The following is a 15,575-nucleotide window of genomic DNA, read 5'->3' on the forward strand; positions in this document are numbered from 1 at the left end:
TATCACAATTCTGCAGTTTGATGATGCATCGTCCATGTGAAGCTGCTGTGTCGGAGCAGGGAGACACAGCTGAAGACGCTATTCACCTGTTCCTCCTGGTGACAGCTCTGACACCACAATGAGATCAAGCCTCGAACCCTCTATTTTTTTCCCAGTATTTTAGATTAAGAAAGTTTCAGGGAAGTTTAATTGGCAGTAGCCAGCGTAGTTGACGAGGCCATTATTACACTCTCTGTTTAACTGTACTTATCAGTGCAGAACAATCAAATGAAATTAAAGTGCAAGCAGCCTCGGGGAGCAGCACGTTCTCCTGACCACAGAGCCGCTATAGGAACAAGGGATTGCTGTGAGCCTGGAAACACAGAGACAAATTGCAACTGGCAGTGTACCTATAAAAACTGTACGCCGGTGTTTGTTTAAATCAAGTCCCTACGGTGCCACACGTTTCCTGAAGTGATTCCGCTGAATTATTTAAGTCTTTGCTATCACACCTGTCGCAGCACATAATGTTTCACTCTTACCCGGCGTTGCATTGCTCACAGTCATTAGTATTCATGCTCGTGGTCTGCACTGCCAACATAAACACAAGCCGGTCCTCGTTGACCCCAAGGAGAACCCGTGCTTTGTTCATTTATATATGCAGGGAGTCAACATAAAATTAATATTTTCATCTAAAAAATGTTATTAAGGTTCAGCTCTCCCAGGACAGAGACTGAAAACGTAAACAAAAATAACATTACAGTTTAACCTCCTTCTTCTGTATCAAACTTTAATATTGAAGTTTTTCCACAGAACTATACTGAAAGACAAGCCTATGGAGGCATAAATACCTGTCGTAACTTTTTTACAATTTAACCGAAAGGACAAAGTAGTTGTTGGCCGTAGACATAAATAAATATATAAATATACCATGAAATCCTCATGCATGGTTTATTTTGACACCATATTCACAGATTCTGCTTTTGGGGCAAGGTTATCATGAGCTGCTATCGGCTCCCTGCTGAAGGAAGGCTTGCACACCCTCTGTTAAATTGCCCACCTGTAAATCTGACCTTGTCTGAGATTTCCACAAAATTAACAAACATGCATGGACGTTTCCTCTGCCGTCTTCTGTGTGACAAATTGTGAAGCTGAAAATTACAGCAGTCCTGTACTGAAATAAAATTTCCAGGCGGATGGCCTTCGTCTGCTTATGTGATTTTGACAATTTGTCTTGTTGGGCCTCCTGCGAATTCCTGGCACAAGTTTACCTCCAGGATTTCACACTTCACTGAATCATGACAACAATTACATACTTGAATATGCAAGAACATTATCATGTATGTCATCTACAAACACTTCCAGTAGGAAATAATGAAAGTCAACCAAGAGTGGAGTCATCGTGGAAAAAGCTTGATTTGGAAGCAGACAAAGGAATGATATTTTAACAGCTATGGTGCGTCATGGTATCGTTTTTATAATTGCATTATTTTCTGCTGCATGTCTATTGACGATCTGAGGCTGCCAGTGGTCACACCATCATAACAATGCCTGCTCATGGACCTCTCTCACTACATGTCAGCCACGAGCAAGGATATTAAAATCACCCATCTCTCTTCAAGACAGCACAAATCACACAATGTACAGACACCCTGAGACCTCCAAGTGTTAAAAGAAACCACCACAGGTAGATCACAGTGAGTCTGACACAAGAGCTCTCCTGTATTAAGAAGCTCTCAAATCATGTTGTCGCCTCTAGTGCTCGACATGAAATAGATATTATCTAATCTTGGTAACTTGAACTGTGTAACAACCTGCAAAAACTGATGAACTTCAGGAGATGGCTGCAGAATTTGCAATGAATAGTACAAAAGTTTCACATTCAGAATTCACGAACAGTGATTACTGTGATCTGTCGCCTGCAAGAAAATACAGGATTCACAAAAGTGTGAAAGTAGTACTTTTTTATGACGCTTCTGACACGTGCCTATTGTGAGGGGCCGCTTTTTGTCACTTTCTGAAAAGTCGAGAACGAGAGGACAGATCTTTTTGTTGTTTTTGAAGCAACCTGTTGAAAAATGACAGTTGAAGCTGACAGACTTGAGTCATCAATTATTTTTCATGAGAAATCACAGTTTGCATTTGTCTGACAGCATCTTCTTCGTGGAACTGGGAAGGCATGTCCCAAACGGCACCGTGCCAATCGAACGAGTTGCACTCAAGGGCCCTTTTAAAGGTTGCAGTTGATAATATCACGTTGTGCTCTTTCACAAATCAATGCTTACATTGTTCAAGTACACTGCTTTCTTTATGTCGTCCACAAGGGTCAACCTCTCTCTATAACAAGGCTTTTGTGTTTGTTCTTCATTTGTAGCTGGTCTTTGTGTGGGAGTGAGAAAATGCTACTGACGGCAGAACAAATCTCATCTGTGAGCACCACAATGAGCAGAAGTCATAATTCCAGGGTTTTGATCACCTGAGGGTTACTATTGTGTCTAATTTCACACATTAAGCGATTTCCCACATCAAAATGACTCGAGCATAACTTTCCCATCCATGAAATTTCAGTCGATGTTAAAATTAAGGCACCCATCAAGTCGTTTTGAATCTACGCCTTATTAGGCTGAAATTTTAGCTGTTTTTTAAAGGCCTGTTTATGCTTCAGGTAATAATAGTGTTTTATATGATGATTGATGACAGCTGACAACACAAAACAAGAAAGGACAAGTTATTATTGAAACTTGGGAGAAAAAAAGGAATTTAGAGGAAAAAAACAAAGTCTTTTCAAAATATTTTTTTTTAAATTAAGGGAAAATGAACAAGTTTAGTTAAATATACCTTTCATGAATTAAAACCAGGGAATTAGTTAAAGTGAATAACACCATGAGATGTGACATGATCTAGTTTTTGACCTGTGTGTGTATGTGTGTGTGTGTGTGTGTGTGTGTTCTCTCTCACAGTGTGGGATCTGCATGTCCTCCATCTCCGTTTTTGAAGAGCCTGTTGACATGTCATGTGGCCATGAATTCTGCAGAGCATGCTGGGAAGGGTGAGTCAACTGTGTAACGCTGAATTTTCAGTGTAGCCCTCATTGTTATTCCAAGTTGTGTGTTCATTAATTTTTCATCTGATATTTGTGTGTGTATGTGTGTGTGTGTGTGTGTGTGTGTGTGTGGTTTTATTGCATTTTTTTCCTTCTTCTCAGTGAAACTGTTGTTTCCAATGTGCTACATAAATACAGATGCCTTTAAATTGAAACCTCTTTGTTTTGTGTTAATATTCAATGGAATTATTCCTCAGAAGTGAAGTGAAGGACTTACTACTAATATAAAAATTAATATGTGCTTATTTTTTTTCCTATTTATTATTTTAAACAACAGGACAAACCGCTACAGTTTATTTACTTCGACTGGATTTTATAATTAATAAGTTTTTTTTTTTTTTTTAAGGTTTCTGAATCTAAAGATTCAAGAAGGAGAAGCACACAACATATTTTGCCCGGCGTTCGACTGCTACCAGCTGGTGCCAGTGGAGGTCATAGAGAGTGTGGTCTCCAGAGAGATGGACAGGCGCTACCTCCAGTTTGACATCAAGGTACGCGGAGATATAACACACACGCCATCTGATCCATGAGCCCACAGCACAGAAAATCTAATTAATCAGCTCTAATTAAGAGATTAAAAAGTCAAACACATTGGAAATTTTGATTGTTTGAGTATTAAAATTTAGACTGTCAGGTCATCTTGTTGTGTGGTTTTTCGTGCCACTAAATTAGTCGTCAAGACCCGTTTTGATTTTCCGCCTGTTGGTCTGAATTAAAGAAAACAAGGTTTTACTTTAATAGCACAGTGTGACGCGTTATATGTGAAACTTTGTTGTATTTACACATTATATGTAGAAAACATGTATTTAAGCATAATTAGACAAAATATTGGTGCCTGCCACTCTTAAACAAATCTTTTATGGTTTTGATATTTTAATTACTACTATGATGTAAGAACTTTTTACTGCCTTTCTGCTATTTATGTTGTCAAAATGAACCAAACTTCAGTACCTAGCAGTAGTTTAGATGCTTCATCCAATAATTGAAGAGTAGTTTTTGACTCCTGGCTCATTTAAATGATCCTTTTTTTGTTTTTTGTTTTTTTTTTCCCCTGTTGACAGGCTTTTGTTGAAAACAATTCAGCAATCCGCTGGTGTCCAGAGGCAGGCTGTGAAAGAGCAGTCCGCCTGAGCACCCAGGGCCCGGGAACTTCAACCTCGGACCCTCTGAGCTTTCCTCTCCTCCGGGCTCCTGCTGTAGACTGTGGCAAAGGCCACCTCTTCTGCTGGTCAGTCCTCAGTGCAACATGACATGTGTGAAAATGAAACGCAAACCCTTCTCTTGTTGGTGTGATCGTGACTCCTGAAGCCGCAGGTCTCGTAGTGAGGGTGGGTTTGTGTGTGTGTGTTCATCACTCCAGGGAGTGTCGGGGGGAGGCCCACGAGCCCTGTGACTGTGAGACCTGGAAGATGTGGCTCCAGAAAGTCACTGAGATGAAGCCAGAGGAATGTGAGTGTCGGCTGTGTTTTCACAACTTCATTTTGAAGGCATTTCTCCTCAGCTGATAGTTTTATTCAGTGGGAGTCAATCCATTTCTTGTATTTATCTATTTTGTCATTTAGGCTTGCATGTTTAGCTTGTAATTCAGTCTTGTTACTCTCCCAGACATTTTTCGGGGGCTGCAAGCTTGATTGATTGTGAGGTGACGTCCCCACAACTCAACCACAGTAATTACAAACAGTTTAGCACTGGGCCAATTAAAATCCACCATGTCGATGATGAATTATTAATTAAAATGAACAACCTACTCAGTGAGAGTATGCAATGTTTAGAGGCAGTAATTGGACTGAGGGCAATCTAACAGATGATTTAAGGCGCCCCAAGTCGCTCCAAAGTGCCACTTTGTTGATGTGACAGTCGAAAGATAAAAGCAATTATTTTGTTTCGAAACTATCTTCCCCTTCGATTTCCCCAGATTCTGTTTTATCTTGGCATTTCAAACAGCACATCAGAGGTTCTTTGATAATAGCCAATTATTCTGTTTGTGTATGTGTGTGTGTGTGGGCGCATGGGCATCTTGGGAGATGTTCGCAAAATATATAAGCAATACACATTAGTCAGGCAGGACAATTTCCCCACTCAGTATAGTGGTCTGTTTTGATGCCGTGGTAATAGCCATTCTCATTCTGTCTCATTATGCCTTTATTTGTTCTGTTTACTTCCCTCTCTTCCTGTTGAAGTGGCTGGTGTGAGTGAAGCTTACGAGGATGCGGCCAACTGCTTATGGCTGCTCACTAACTCCAAATCCTGCGCCAATTGCAAATCTCCGATACAGAAAAACGAGGGCTGTAATCACATGCAGTGTGCGAAGGTGAGTTAAGTCGGGAGATTTTACGCTCGTCTTACTAATGCGATGTGTAATGAAGTGACTCTCGCCGGCTTTTGCCAGAACTTTTATTAAGTTGTTTTCTGTTTGAGGAAACATTCTAAGCTGGGGTTTTCAAATTATGGCAAAATGAGTTTACAAAAAAAATCCCGCTGGGGAAAAAGCTCCTGACCCACAGAGCCCAGCTCCCAAAATACTGGGGTGTTTTAACGGGCTGTTATGCAGCACAAGCTGAACAAACTTGTCTATAGGCAGATGAGTCACTTTTTGTGGGCAATTCTTTGATTTTTCAACCATTTATATGTGTCAAGGATGCAAAAGACTCCTGGGAAAAGTTTACACATTTGGCTAACAGCAGTGGCGGTGAAACCAAGAGAGGCTCGTGGAAACAGGCAGTTCAACTGAGAATAAAGTTTTCACTGAGTAAGAATGTGTGAAGAAATATCAGAATCTGACAGCCAAATTAATCAAGCACACATGTGCTCCTCAAACACCAGACTGGTCCATTTTTAGATTTTCCTGAAGCCTTCCTCTCGCACTGAGCTCAAGCCAAAATGTCAGGTTTGATATTTCATAATCTATTGGGCAGATTGCCATCCATTTTCTGAGTGCAGCGAGATCAGACAAGATACTTTTAATCTTTTCTCTGTTGTCACCCAGCACCTTGATATTTGGAAGTTAAGTCTTCATAGCGAAGGGATCCTGGGAGAAGTTCATAGTTTCTGTTTTTAACCTGCAGAATAGCTTACAAATTTATCAGCATGCACAGGATCCATATTGCAAAGAGACACAGTGAACTGTGAGAAACTGTTTCCAAGCACTCTGCATTCAGCACCTGCAAATTCTAAATTACAGAAATGTAGTGATAGAAGAAAAGTCTGACTAACGGCAATAAATTCATCCAGTTTTAAGATGAAGTAAATTAAACAATTCAGTTGACTGACAGGCTCTAATTATTTTTTATACCTGATTTCCACAAGGATGAAATCAGGCACCAAAATCAAGAAAACCACCCCGCAAAATATCAAAGTAAACAAATCGCTCCACTTTGAAAAAAAAAAAAATGCTGCTCATTGGAACTGCGACACATGAGAAAAAAAAAACCCAAAACAAAAGTTATTATAATATTCAACAGCATATTCAACGTAATAATCATCCCATAATGTAATAACTGCTAAAAATGTCACAATTTTGTATATTTGAGTGTTAAAAAGCCAACAATGCAATATTAAAACAATTTAATACATTTAAATTAATTACAACCTTAACTGAGAGAGATATTGCTTCACAACACGTTTCCTCTATGAAAGACTATGTCGACTATGCCATTTTGATAAGCAAACTGCAAAAGAAAAAATGTATGTGTCATTACATTGTTGGCTGCAGTTATAACATTTTCTTCTTCTTTAGTTCTTACATAAGTTGTTATGGCTTTTTTGAGAGCATTGGTTGCTAAGCCTTTGATTTCCTGCAGTCAGCGTTATCGTCAAGTGTTGTGTGTCAAGTTAAGCTTAGGCCTGGAGCAGAGTTTGAATTCACACTGCGGCAGGAATAGTTGTACGGTGTAAAAACTGGCCAGACCTATGCTGCATGTTGGTGTGACTTGCTGTGGTGACCCCTGTCAAAGGCAGAAGCTGGAGAGACACTTACTGTCATATTCAGAAATTATCCATCAGAAAGCTTCAAAGCTACTCAGTCCTGCGATGTGTGTGTGTGTGTGTGCGTGTGTGTGTGTGTGTGTGTGTGTGTGTGTGTGTGTGTGTGCTTTCTGTCTTAGTGGACCAGAGGTGACTGATGAAAAAGGAAAAAAAGAGAGACTCTCTGGTGGAGGTAGAGAGTTGAGACGGTTAAATAGACACTGTCACGTTGCCCACCTGTGTCTCTGTTAGCACCGCGGTTGCTGGAGGGCTGAGCATGAAAAGGAGCACGATCCAGACATGCAGCCTGGATCTTTTTGTCCTGGTGACAGCGGTGCCACCGTCTCTGCTGGTTAAAGAGGCTGACTATAGATGGAGATTGGTTTGGGAGGAATGGAGCAGCTCTCACAAGCCGAGAGGCCAAGGAGGGCTCAGCCTCTTGACCTGTTATTACATGTTAAGAAATGGCTTCACCCCTGTTGCCTGGAAACACAGGAGTCAGTGTTACTAAGGAGCCTTTGTCTTTTCATTGCCATTTTCCTCTCTCTGGCCTGGCTCCGCACACTTTTAATCTTGAGTTTCTCTGTTTCACATGATGTTTTCTTTGTTTGACTCTCCTTCCATTCATACCTCTGCTGGGTTCAGCGTTTGCTCGGTATTGATTCTTCTCGGGTGTCATGTAAGCGTTGTGTAAGCATTGTGTTTCCAGGACAACATTGGTCTCAGCTGTTTTCCTTTCTTTCTTTTTTTTTTTTTTTTTTTTTTTTTTTTTTGCTCTGGCTAACTTGTCACCCACAGAAGTGCTCGTGTCTCGGAGAGAGAAATCACTTACATCCCAAATAGTCTGCAGATTGGAGAGGCTGTAGTGTTTTGTTGTTCTGGATGCCCGGTGGAACTTGCCGATCACAGATGTAGTCTGAGTGCCTTCTAGTGGCAGCGGCTTCGAGGATTTACTCAGAGGTTCAAACAGATGCCAAGTCTCTTCTGAATTGCCATCTCTGAAAGAAAAACATTGATAAGTAGCATGAGTCAGTCTTGTTGAGATTACCTTTTTAAAGATGTTCCTCTCACCTAATCAGAATTTTGTTACATAGCGCAAAGCATGTTTCTAAAGCTAATTGTCATTGAGGATTGTTACAGATTGCAGCCAAGTTGAATTTTCTTCCTCTTATAGGTGTTTGTCTTAAAAATATCACAGAAATGTGACATGTGGTTCTCTAGTTTGTTCTGGGCCACAGTGTGGTGTACCCTAATAGAAATTAACTATTTGTCATCTAGATACAAAGTACTTGTTTATTACAAACTATCATAAATACAGCAGTTCTTATTCTTATGTGATTATTCACTGCAGAGGGTCCATATATTAGATCAGTAAATCTTCTGAACTTGGATTTGCTTCATATTTCATGCATATAACATCAATGTACCAAGTGTGGAAATTGTTATTTCTGTAAGCTCTTTGTTGTTGGAGATATGACAGGTGTATAAAAAAGGAAAAAAGTGGCCTTGATTTAAATTCACACAGCACTTGTCAAAAAGTGTACTTTTGAATTCCCAGCATGTTACATGGTTCAGATGATCACGGATTGTTTTGTGACCCGCATGTCTAAAGACGCAAACAATCCAAGTCAAAGCTGGCTGAAAATTAAAATAAGAAAAGCAGGATGGAAGCAGGAGGTCTGTTCAGATTTCACATAGACTGACCCCCCCTGACTTAACTCTGTTTTGAATACCAAATGAGTTTCTGCAAATAGATCCACTGAAATCCCACACACTTTCCTCCAAGGCACGTTGCAGCAACTTTTCTATCATGTTGGGCTCACACCAGATCGTTGGACGAGTTGAATAAAATCACTTTGGAAATGTCACTATATAAACATTGGATGGCAGTAATCAGGTGCAAATAAACAGCCGAAATGTTTGTGTGAAAGAGGGGACGGTTTCAACGTTTCCAGTGTTTCTTCAGTGTGCCATGGCTAAAGTTCACTGGCACACCTGGACTCATGTGAACAATTGGTCATCCTCTTTTTTTCTTCCTTTAAATGGTGTCTGACGAGAGCAGAATTAATCGAGTCTTTGCCTTTCCCCCCCGTTCCCGCAGTGTAAGTACGACTTCTGCTGGATCTGTCTGGAGGAGTGGAAAAAGCACAGCTCGTCGACGGGGGGCTACTATCGCTGCACGCGCTACGAGGTCATCCAGCAGGTCGAGGAGCAGTCGAAGGAGATGACTGAAGAGGTAGACGCACGCACACGGGCACACTGCGCTATTATATTTTCATCTTTTTTGATATTTCCAGCACGGTTAACTGTATCCTTTATAAAATATGACAGCCTTGAGTTATGGCTGGTGTTACTAAGGGAGTATCCTTTTTTATGGTGAACACAGTAAATATACTGCAGTGTCTCCTTTTGTTCCTCTGATGTGAAAATATTCCAGTGATCTCCCGCGAGAAAATGTATACAAACGGCCGATAAGAGCATAAGTGTCTGCATGTACCAAAATAAAAGAAAACATGCACAAAAAAAAAGTCTTAGGCCAGCCATAGTACACCCTTCCTGGCTACAGAACCGTTCATACTTGGTCATCATTTCCTCTTATCACAATTAAGGCCTGGACTGGTGGCTCTGCTTAGTTTGGCTTCTCACGACCACATTATTTACAGTTTGTGTCTGAGAGCGAACAACATGCCGAGAGATTATTGACTGTGACTGGTGTCTCATCACGCTTTCGCAGGCAGAGAAGAAGCACAAGAGTTTTCAGGAACTCGACCGTTTCATGCACTACTACACACGCTTCAAGAACCATGAGCACAGCTATCAGGTAAACCGGCCTGGCTTTGCCTTCCAATGATGTCTGCTTTGCATAGCGCACAAATGCAGTGGATGCGGCCAGTCGGCGCCCTGCACCAGAGCAGAAAGCCGCTACATGTCCTCACCGGTGGACGTACTGCCTGGTGCAGTGGAATTCATAATGATGAAATGAAAATGCAGTCCGACTGCATTCTGCACAAAGCCTTGTGAAGAAAAGAAAAAGTGTGCAGCTCTCACCTTCGCTAATTTATGTAATCTCGTATTGCGGATGTCTCTCCATTGTTTGGTTGGGTCGGGTCCTCAGAATGAGTTTCCAGTAAACAGTAAAACCTAACGGCTTCTATCTCCCTCACAATAGCTGGAGCAGCGCCTGTTAAAAACAGCCAAAGAGAAGATGGAGCAGCTTAGTCGGGCCCTGAGTGGAAGTGAGTGTGCAGTCTGCCATAACAGTGTCGATCTTTATTACACATTTAGACGCATCTTAATCTAGTCCTCTGATATTGAGCTTTGAGAAGTAGGCAGGAGGGAGAAAACACCAAGGTGTTTTAATAATGTATTAACAACAGTGGGTCGAGTTATTACTCACCAGGCACTTCTAAGTAACAAGAAAGCGCGGCTTTGTGAATAAGCCTTGTCTCGAGCCCTTTAAAACTCCAATCTGTACAGGCAATTACAGTCTGTTCAGCATCACCAGTTTCTGTTCTGATAGGCAACAGCTGAAATTTAACTAGATCTCTATTGCAGTGGTGGTACTTATTTTGGCTCCCATTGATGGAAATGGTAAACTCGGCTGTCATGGGTTTGATTCAGCCCAAAGCTTGAGTAGTTCACCCTTGAATTCTGTCAGTTTAAACTGGTTTATGCTACAGTAATCATCTCTAAATCAATGTTGAGTACATATCACAACCTAAATTTTTAAAGAAAATTTCTATTTATTCAAAACGTTTAAATGACACTGTGTTAGAATGCACTTGAGTGAAACTTAGATATAATTCTCAAGAGGCTGTTTGACATCTCTTCCCATCATTCTTCACATCGAAAAAGTAACTGAAAACATCAGGAATTTATTATATTTCACACATTGGAGCTGCTTTTTTCCTGCTTTTGAAACAAAAGCCTTCATTCAGCGCTCCAGGTAATTTAGGCTGGAATAAGGTTAGTCATTTAAAGAAGCAAAGGGATCATTTTAGGTTTTTCTGACAGTATTCTTCTTCTTCTCTCTCTCACAGGAGAAGGAGGCTCGCCTGACACTACGTTCATTGAAGACGCCGTTCTAGAACTACTAAAGACTCGCCGCATCCTCAAGTGCTCTTATCCTTACGGGTTCTTCCTGGAGCCTAAAAGCACAAAGAAAGAGATCTACGAACTTATGCAGGTTTCAGGCCTACTTATTGAGAAGAAAGACAAATGTTCACAGCAGTCAGTCTTATATGGGCCATTAGTGATGTGGGACTAAAGCTTTCTACCTCATGATCTTCACGATCTGCCTCACTTATATCTGCACATCTCGGCTTTTATTTAAACATCCATTGCCCAATTCTTAATGATTGCCAGTATAAGTACAAAATGTACTTTCACGCTGTGTTTTATATTGCCGTCTTTCAGACACTTTAAAATAAATGAGCAAGGCTCCCATAGGGCTTCCTAAAGGCTTGTAAAATTAATGCAACGTGAAGGAGAAACATAAACAGTTCCTCAAAAATAGTTCACTTGTAGGGCCACTTTTAATGTCTCTCTATCCTTGAAAACTCCCGCGTGAACAGAAAGTTTAGTGAGCCCTTTTAAAAAATTTAAATCGTGTAATCATACCCTCATTTTACTCTCACAAAGTTTCTGATTAAAAAAAAAAAAAAAACCTCTCTGAGCCAGCTTTCTTTTAATCGTCAGACGGATTTGGAGATGGTGACCGAGGACTTGGCGCAAAAGGTTAACAGGCCTTACCTGCGAACGCCGCGCCACAAGATCATCCGTGCAGCGTGCCTGGTTCAGCAGAAAAGACAGGAGTTCCTGGCCTCGGTCGCCCGAGGAGTGGCTCCCAACGACTCTCCCGAGGCCCCCAGGCGCAGGTGAGACACAGACGGGAAGCTGCTGAGCGTTAACCTGTAATCTGTTTCGGACAGAAACCTCTGCTCCGTGTGTAAAATGTCTAACCTTTGAAGTGATCAGGTGTGACTAATTAATGATACACTTTCATCTATTAATCACAATGTCATACAAAGATTTTTTTTGTCCCTCTTGCTGACTTGCAGTTTTGCTGGAGGATCGTGGGACTGGGAGTACTTAGGCTTTGCATCACCTGAGGTAACGGAACAAAACCTCCCATAGTTTCCAGTGAATTGTGTAGAGCTAGAAGAATACCTGCTGAACTCATAAACTTGCAAATTATGCAAGTTTTGACATTCTGCTTTTTATTGCTGAGATAATTCTTTTTAAATCTGTGTTTGTCGCATGATGACTGCTCCTGTACACTAACGTTTTGCTCACAGGCAGTTGGGATCACAACAGTGTAGAGAGCGAGTTACTGGATATAAAGGGGCAAAACCTTTTAACAGCTACAAAAAGTATCGGTCACATCTGATGATGAGCTAATGCAGAAGTTGAAGTTACGTTAAACTTGCCATGCTCAGAAGCGATCACATTCATATTTTGGTGTTCATCAGTGTGCTCTGATAGTCAATAGGGGGCTGTACGAGGTTAAAAGGAGGAGAAGCTCTTGTTGTGTGGGCCATTTTTCTATCCTTTGAAAACCCCTGTTTAAACGCAGTAAGACAGGTAACACAGAAATGGGTTTAATCACACAAACTTAAATCATGTCTTTACAGCCTTAAAATGTGATATCTCACCATATATCTTTACATGAAGTCAATATGTTTTTAGACATTTTCTTGACGTTGCTGGTTCGAATTTCATTGTGGAACAACACTGACAGACCGTGTTGACCTGAAGATCTCTGTGTTATTCAACACAGTGGAGCGAGCCAGATGGTTCAGTGTTCCCCTGTGAACCCGTTCGGAATGACTAAAAGCACAGTTCTCTGGCAAACACCTAAATAGGTTACTCCCGATCATTGCACATTAGTAACAGGTGTTTGCAGTTAACGCTTACAGTCATAAAACTGTCGGCCACATAATGGTTTGATTATTGACCTGCCTCCTCTCTCAGCTCGGCCTGATGCACGCTCTTAAAAATGTCGCATAAGTCAATGGGTTGTGGCAGTTCTTTAAATATGCAGGTTTTTCCTGCTGAAAAGCACCAGTCACTTCTCAGCTTCACACAGCTGTTTAAAAACATGACACCAAGATGCTGATTTTAAATCGGGAATGAGCCTCGCGGGATTTCTTGCACATCTTTTTAACTCGTGCAATTCACAGCATCTCCACGCAGACCTTTCTCCACTGCAGACATTTTGATTTGTGAACAGCGGGGAAAGCGGGCCTTAATGATTGCTCGCTCCCATTAAGTGTCCCAGGCAGCCATGTCGGTGAACCAGCATGCACAAAAGCAGGACCTCTCCTAAGTGGGATGTAGCCGTCGTTAATACCTCTGCACTTTCCCCGCTGTGACAAGTCAAAATGTCTGCTGTGAAAAAGGTCAATTAGGGAAACAAATGAGAAGATCAACCCTGTCTGCTTGGGTGATAAACAAGTTTTGAAACCTGCTCCTCCCCCGCTGCCTGCTTTGCACCGTGCAGTGACGCATGTTTACTTAAGGTTTACTGAGTAAACAGCCGCTGATACACAGATATCTGACATCCAATCCAGGATCCCGCATATTGACTCCGCTTAATTTGAAATGCGAGTGTATTTATGAATTATTAATAGGCAGGAAACCTACCTTGGTTGCTTGTTTGTGTGCAAGAGGATGAAGATGAGTTTTTTTCCCATTGTTTTATATCTTGCAAATCATTTGCCTTTTTCATCGGCAAAAAAGGACCAAATTACTGTGAGTGAGAGCTGACCAGCAGATGACAGCATTGCCCGTCGTCATGAAATTGAAGGGATTATTGGCGAAATTGCAGTTCCCATGAACTGCAGAAATCGTTTGGCCAAGGGAGTGCCTGGCTTTTGAAATCATTAATGTGAAAAGAAGCGATGTGGCTGGTGGAATTTTAGATTACACCTAATTTTAATAATACATTTCGGTTTGTTTCGTAAAGGGTAAACATTTGTAGAATTCTTTGCAGTTAGGCTCGCTATCATTTTTAGCTTGATGCAGTCTGTGCTGAATGTGTCCCCTGAAATGAAATGAGTCTGACACACTCGATATATTCAGAACTTTGGCTTCACATCTCTCCTCTCTGCCTCTCCACCTTAGAATAAAAGTTTTGTGAACAGTTCCACTGAATTAAAGTAACTAAAGTGCGCCTCTCGTGCTGACTACTGCATAACTGTCAGACCTTAATGTGTATCTGTGCTGTGCTGTACGGTTAACGATCCCTAAGAGAAATGCAGTACACAAGCCAGCTGAAGCACCTGCAGGTTTATAAGGCAAGAAAAGAATAAGTGAGGCTACAAAAACCGGCTTCCCTTCAAAAGGACAAATTATCAATGTAAACACAGGCCAGACACTGATCTCACCTCCGCCCTTTGTTCTCATACTGGATTAGAATAACAAACAATCCCACCGTTCTCTGTTGTTGTTGTTGTCAACAATAACTTTTGAGCACGTATATCTTCGAAGTTCATGCTAAATACTGCCACCAGATGCTTGAACACCAAGTCTTTAAAAATGTCCCCTAATTAAGAGCCCGCGTTCCTCAGCTGCACTGGTTAATGGGAACACCATAATAATAATAATCAAAGCGGGATGACACTGCCTCACAGGCACAGCTACAGATGGTCCGCTCCATGCTTCTTACAATGACTTGATAGAAGGTTATTTTTAGTGCGCTGGAAACATGAAAGAAGAGTTTGGACGGCAGACTTTGATTATAAATGAATGTGACTCAGTGACTTTTGCAAATGAATGAGATGATTGATTGAAGAATATCAGTCAGTCATTTCTTGATTCTGTGAAATATTTCTCATGTGTTAACTTTATCCAGTCAGTCTGGCTTTCATCAGTCAATCACAAGGGTTAACGGTTACATTTAAATTCTTATTGAACATAAACATCACCAGTACCGTCTCATTTTTCAGAACCCTGATACTGTGAATGACTTTCTGGAAATCTGTTCTCCAAAAATAAAAAAAAATAAAAAGGCAGAACAGTTTGGACTCGTGAGGATAACAGATTAGTTTTTCCATTTTGTGGTTCACTGTTGAGACTGTGAATGCAAATTGAATGCCACAGCATTGGCAATCTTTTTTGTCAGTGTAAAATTAATGCGTTACACACTGATCTCCGCTGATATTCCCATAATTAGAGATGTTCTGACACATTTGACACACTTGTTTTGTAATTTTACTAGATTCGTTGTTTAACACACAAATTATATTAATGAATTCTACATCAGACTCCCCAGAGGGAACATTTCCAAAGTAGTAAGTTACACACTCACTCTCTCTCTCTGTTAGTCACATTAAGAAAATGGATTACATTTTTTTTCACTTCCTCCACTACAAAGAACTTTTGGTTTTGTGACGTGGCTTTTCGAGCGCCGCATTATTTCATGCTCGTCAGAACTAAACCTGGTCTTAACATTTTTTTCATTCATAATGCTCATAAGGAATAAATGCCAAGTATTTTTAAACATGTCAATGTCAATCCTCCTGTTAGT

At 40.9% G+C, this 15,575-nt stretch overlaps 1 protein-coding gene across 3 annotated transcripts in view; it reads left to right on the top strand.

Annotated features, from left to right (window-relative positions):
* The window catches only part of ankib1b (ankyrin repeat and IBR domain containing 1b), a 32,107-nt gene that overhangs the window by 9,279 nt on the left and 7,253 nt on the right, over nucleotides 1-15,575 (top strand). For all 3 annotated transcript variants that reach the window (XM_030102039.1, XM_030102040.1, XM_030102041.1), the window contains exons 7-17: nucleotides 2,940-3,028; nucleotides 3,429-3,573; nucleotides 4,144-4,310; nucleotides 4,443-4,531; nucleotides 5,263-5,393; nucleotides 9,147-9,281; nucleotides 9,780-9,866; nucleotides 10,215-10,281; nucleotides 11,086-11,231; nucleotides 11,744-11,922; nucleotides 12,106-12,157. In XM_030102039.1, coding sequence (XP_029957899.1) covers nucleotides 2,940-3,028; nucleotides 3,429-3,573; nucleotides 4,144-4,310; nucleotides 4,443-4,531; nucleotides 5,263-5,393; nucleotides 9,147-9,281; nucleotides 9,780-9,866; nucleotides 10,215-10,281; nucleotides 11,086-11,231; nucleotides 11,744-11,922; nucleotides 12,106-12,157 — 1,287 coding nt within the window. The remainder of the gene's footprint in view (nucleotides 1-2,939; nucleotides 3,029-3,428; nucleotides 3,574-4,143; nucleotides 4,311-4,442; nucleotides 4,532-5,262; nucleotides 5,394-9,146; nucleotides 9,282-9,779; nucleotides 9,867-10,214; nucleotides 10,282-11,085; nucleotides 11,232-11,743; nucleotides 11,923-12,105; nucleotides 12,158-15,575) is intronic.

The sequence above is a fragment of the Salarias fasciatus genome, chromosome 11 (assembly GCF_902148845.1).
Source record: "Salarias fasciatus chromosome 11, fSalaFa1.1, whole genome shotgun sequence".
Classification (NCBI taxonomy): Eukaryota; Metazoa; Chordata; class Actinopteri; order Blenniiformes; family Blenniidae; genus Salarias; species Salarias fasciatus.